General features: G+C 25.8%; 1 protein-coding gene across 1 annotated transcript in view; it reads left to right on the top strand.

The window, feature by feature from the left end:
• Nucleotides 1-1,649: 1,649 nt before the first annotated feature.
• The window catches only part of LOC100202088 (uncharacterized), a 41,782-nt gene continuing 37,431 nt past the window's right edge, over nucleotides 1,650-6,000 (top strand). Inside the window, exons 1-2 of the mRNA XM_065799742.1 lie at nucleotides 1,650-1,812; nucleotides 1,941-2,162. Coding sequence (XP_065655814.1) covers nucleotides 1,752-1,812; nucleotides 1,941-2,162 — 283 coding nt within the window. The 5' untranslated portion in view covers nucleotides 1,650-1,751. The remainder of the gene's footprint in view (nucleotides 1,813-1,940; nucleotides 2,163-6,000) is intronic.

The raw sequence follows: 6,000 nt of genomic DNA, 5'->3' as shown, positions 1-6,000 counted from the left end.
CTTTCTCATGTACGTCTTGAATTAAGGTTGTTTTTCTCAAGCAAATTGAAATACTATCTTCTTTTTGCATTTTTTTTTTTTTTAATTGTCTTTCAAACTCTTTGGCGTGAGTTTTATAGAGAACTTTACTTAGTTCAGTTTTTGTCTTTAAATATTTTATGAACAATTTTTGCCTAATTTTAGAGGATTTTATTAGTTCTTTTGTGATCCATTTATTAGTTTTTTGTGATCCAACTTACCAAAATCATACAAAAAAATTAGTTCTACTAAAATATATAAATTAATATAATGTGTTAAATTTGCTAATAATAAAGCTTCGTTGATCACAATAAAGTAAACTTAATACTTCAGTACTTAATACTTCATTTAAATCTTATCCTTAATCAAATTCATTTATGACCTCTTTTGCTTCATTTCACAAGAAATAGTTTACCAACAACAAAAAACACAAGTAAACAAGCAATCTGATAAACGATATATAATAAAAGCTTGGCACGGTTAATAAATATTTATACATTTGCAGCTAACAAATAAATATTTATATATTTGCAGCTAATATTTATATATATGCAGCTGACACGGTTAATAAATATTTATATATTTACAGCTAACGCATGCGCATAAGAAAAGTCCATGTTTTGATAGGTATTGTGAATCACCGTGCGAGAACCAAGAGGCCGTATGTCCACATTTTGTGTTTTTTCTGTTTATTTGCAATAAATATTCAACAATCAATAGAGTATGTGTCCAATAAATCTAGTCTCAAGAGTGATACAATCTTTGAAAATATTTTAAAAAATTAGACAGACATTCTGCCAGAAAGTTTTTAATGAAACACAAAATATGGACACACGGCCTCTTGGTTCTCAGCTGACGATGGATTGTTAATTTGCTTTATTCAAATAGTTTTTACTTCAAAATATACTCTAATGCCTTTAAATCGGCACCTATTAATTTTTTCAAGTTTGACTTTTTCATGCACGACCTTGAAATTTTCAAGTTTCGTTAACGCATTTTCTCAAGCTTTTTTTTTTGAAGTTTGACTTTACAAAGTTAGACTTCAAAGTTTCAATTCAACTTTTGATCTCTATTTATATTCTTTTCTTGCATTCCAACCTTAAATTTTAAAATACTTTCGTTTAAAATACTAAATGATGCGCCGAAAAACTCCGAATGAGATTTATTTATAAGGAGAAAGGAAAAGTTAAATTTGATTTAAACATTACTTTTTAGTCTTAATGCAACATATCAAGCTTAAAAAGCTTCAATAAATTATTGTGAAAAAACGTGTTTTTTTGTTTTTTTATTTGTTTTGCATATATATATATATATATATATATATATATATATATATATATATATATATATATATATATATATATATATATATATATATATATATATATATATATATATATATATATATATATATATATATATATATATGTATATATATATATGGAGCTCGTAAATAATAATAAATTTAAAAGCATTTTATTTTTATGAATAAAAGATTTAAATTAGTCGGTTTGGATATAATGAACTTTTTCGTTAAAACTCGTTGTCTTGGTAAAGTAATTCATTTTTACGTTTTAATAATTCATTTTATTTGATTAGAGCGTCAGGGTTTCATTTAGAGATTTTATTTTAATTTTTTAAAAATTAAAAAAAAATTTATTTTCAACTGTGTTTAAAAAATAGTAAAAAAAGATTCGAAGAAATTTTATCGCTGTTGTTTTTTTAATGGGAAGATGAATACTTTGACTTTTATGATAATTTTATATTTGCAATATTTTGAGTTACACAGCTCAGGTTTTTTTTCTTTTACAACATATGCTATAGAAACTTAAAATTTTTGTTTAACATATTTTTGTTTAAAATGTTTTTATATATCTGTAAATTTCATGAAGAACTTTTCAAAAACTTGTTTATGTTTATAGAACCTAACGAAACTTGCCCAAAACCACTACCAGGATGCAAATTAAATATGATGGTCAATTGGTGGTCTATTCAACCGTATATATCTTACAGCGCATCAAATAATCCAGAAGGATATCTAAAAAAACTAGTAGAATTGTTAATACAAGATTGCTGTGGAAGTTGTGTGAACTTTCAGTATGCAAACCCGGCTAATGACTCTGAAGCATTAAAAGATCAAATAGGTATTTATAAAACTAACAATGTATAACACAATAAATTTGTTTTAAATGTATAAACTTACAAATAATTATTTAAAGAGTTGACTCTCGATATCTTGACTACTCGGTATCTCAAACTTTTGTGTATCTCGAACTTTTTTTCCGGTCGCTTGCGCACTCGTTTGAGCCAGAATCTTTTCGACATCTTGAACTTTTTTCCCGGTCCCATGAGAGTTCGAGATATCAAGAGTCAACTGTTCTGCTATTTGCTTAGGACAATACTCAAACCAATCATAAAATGCATAGTCTGACCAGTTTAAGAGCGCTTTTGTTTACCTTTGGTTGGCGTTTTATTTAGAACCTAGCCTACCATGACTTTTTTTAAACAAAGGCGTATTGAGAAGAATACGTAAAAGAAGATTGTTGATTTATCCTTGAACTTCTCGAAGAAGTTTAAATGTTTTTCTAGTTGAGATATCTTCTTCCGATGGTATTTTTAACAAAAAATCGAGAAGAAAAGTTTTAGAAACTATAACTAAAGATATATCCTTAGTTATAATATATTATAACTAAAAATATAAAATGATATATTAATTTTACATATTAATATGTAAAACCACTACATCATATATTAATTGATAAAAACCTAAACCTCAATAAAAAAAAAAGTTATCGTTTGTTAACTTTCAATTCAAATAAAACTTTTTTGTTCGGATAGACAGGTTCACTACCTTCAATAAATCTTCCAACAAGGAGCCTTTCATTGCCAAATTCTTCTTGTAGTTTTTCATATTGTTAAAGCTCAACTCAAAGAAATTAGCTTTTTCTTCTAAAGCAGATAAAAGTTAATACTTAGATATTTACTTTCATTTAAAAAGATCAATGTTTAATACAATGTGTCTAACCTTATTTCATTTTATATATCAAAAATATTTAAAAATATCAAAAATTTAACTATGGCTCATATATATTTATTTGACTATATACTTTAATTATCACGTTATATTATTTAATTTTATTTAAAGTAAAAAGTTACACTCCATTTGGTTATGACTTTATTGTTGCACCTTTTAATCATACAGTTTAAATGCTAGAATATGTTTTTAATAAATTTTTTAGCTATCAAAATAGCCTTTATTAAATGTCTAATATTTAATTATGGAGTTTGAAGATCATTTCTTGATTCCTCTTCTGAACAAAGTTGTTCTTTTCATTATAGGCTGAATTTTATGCAAGTTTTCAAGCCCTTTGAATAAGATAATGAGGAAACACAAAAATAAAGTGGTAAAAGATGGTCTAGAAGATTGAGAGACACTTCTTTAAATATTTTGGCAAAATAACAATTTCTTAAAAAGTAAGCTGAACCTCAACATCTTGAAGGAAATCAATTCATCTGCCATCAATTAGCAGCTTATTTTTACATGAACTTTTTGGTTGACTTTCTGAATGCTAATTCTGCTGTTCTAAATATTAAGAAAAGAATCAGATAATATAGACCAAAGATCACCTCAATTTTATAAATTTTAATATATTCTACAATTTTTCTTCAATGAAAAGTGTTAAACACGTATCTACCAAAATATTTAGCTAATTTTTTTTCTTTTCTGTTTTATAAATATTAGCAAGGTTATATCCTACAAAAGCTGAGGATCTGTCAGAAAAATCCTTTCTGACTTGCAACTTTATAAAATTTTGGATAAAAAAAACTTCAACGTCACTATAAATAATTTTTGTAACTTCTTTTTATAAACTCAAATAACATATTCGCATTATCTTCTAAGAATACGTACTTTGAAATCTCCTCTCTAATATATAGAGGGCAGCAAAGATCGTTTATAACAATAAAAATGTTTTTTAAAACAAAATTTATAAATTTATCTGTAAAACATGTTTGCTTAACATCAGTTTTTTAGTTAAACATATGCATTTACTTTGCTTTGATAAGGAGATACTATTTAAATGCTGCGTTGTTGTGTGGCGTTTAAATTTATGATTTGACATATTATAATGCACTGATGGAAATAAATTTAGCTGAAGTATTTCTATTCCTAATTTCATTATGAAAAGAACTGACATTATTGATAAACTCATTGTTTTCTTAAAAAAAAAGAAGCTGATTCCAGATCTAATATGTAACACTCGATGAACTGTTCATCTGTTTTTCTGCACTTATCGGTAGTCTAGGTAGTCTCGGCATGATAAACAAACTATTTTCGGTAGCGGGACAAAACCACTAAACCTCCCTTCCCCCCCCCCTCCCTAGAGTGTAACGTAATTTATAGACGACCACATAGTTGAATGTTCAGTAATTTAAAAGTATTAATAATTTTGAATAAATCAATTAATTTGGCATGGTCTTTAAAAATGTAATTAAATATATATAGTCCCAAGCTCTCCACTTTTATGGTTTCTGATTCTTAATCAAAGATTTCATTTTTAAGAATTTTTTAAAATAAAACCTTTGATTAAATTACACGTTGAGAAAATGGCTAGTGATAAGCTAGTTATATTTGTAACAATAAATACAGCGAACCGGCTACGAGGATTGCTAGCTAAATAGTTTAGCAACTAGCTAACGATAGCTTGTAACTATTAAGGCAGGGATTTGGCCACGAGGATCGCTAGCTAGGAAGACTAGCGATCAGCAAGTAAAACTTCACTTTGTATTTCTATATATTACTTGTTCATATTTATACCATGTATTATACTATACTTTTATTATTACTGTATACTATTATTTTATATACTTACTGGAGTCTTATACTTACAACACGCACTATTGAAAATCATTGCCAGATTTCTTTTTATACCAATCAACCTTTTATTTTTTTTTTATTTCTTATGGTTTTATTTTTTTCTTAAATTTTTTCTATTTTGGTAGTTTTTATTTAAAACAACATGTTGATAGCTACGAAGCTACGATATGCAATTATTGAAACTAACAATATATTATTATCTACGAAACGCTGCTAATAATATATTGTTTAAAAATCGCTTTAAAAAACCGCGATATGTATTTTCTTATGTATATGTATATATAAGCATATAATAGTCACATAGTAGCTATAGAACTATTGTTATGTAGCTTGCAACGAAGCTATGATATGAGCTATAAATATATCGTATCAACGTTGTTATTTAAATAGCTACGAGTTTTTTAAACAAAAAAATCACCAGGTAGTGGTTTTTTAGCGGAAAAGGGTTGTGTCAAGATCACATCCCATATGCAATGATTTTATAATATTATTACTTGACGATAAAATTGTGGACTGGCAGACCAGATGCGGATCTATGGGTATCCTGCGATGCCCAGGATTCACACATAAACTTTAATAATTCATAATAAAATTCTTGAAAAATTTCTTGGCAACTTGAACAGAAAATTAAACTTATAGTATACAAGTATAAATATAAAGAAACATATAGAAGTAATAAATCGTTGGCTTCAATGTTATTAGGAATTTAAGCGAAAAACTCAGCTATATTAAAAAAATCGCTTTGACGCGTATTTCAGAACTCATTTTTTTTTTTTTAGTAAAAAGGAACCGAGAGAACCTTTTTAATCAAATGTTTTTAGAATGGTTTTGTTTTGTTTACCGTAAATAAGGTTAAAAAAAACACAAAATACAAAATAAAATTAAAAAAAAATAAAGAATATAAAACATAAAATGCTTGTTTTATATTTTAATTTGTATATATATATTGTAAGTATATTGTATATATAATTGTATATATAAATGTATATAAATACGTATATATATATATATATATATATATATATATATATATATATATATATATATATATATATATATATATATATATATATATATATATATATATATATATATATATATATAAA

Source organism: Hydra vulgaris, chromosome 06, assembly GCF_038396675.1.
Source record: "Hydra vulgaris chromosome 06, alternate assembly HydraT2T_AEP".
NCBI classification, from domain to species: domain Eukaryota; kingdom Metazoa; phylum Cnidaria; class Hydrozoa; order Anthoathecata; family Hydridae; genus Hydra; species Hydra vulgaris.
Note: the sequence above shows the minus strand (reverse complement) of the source record. Positions and strands in the feature narration are given on the sequence as shown.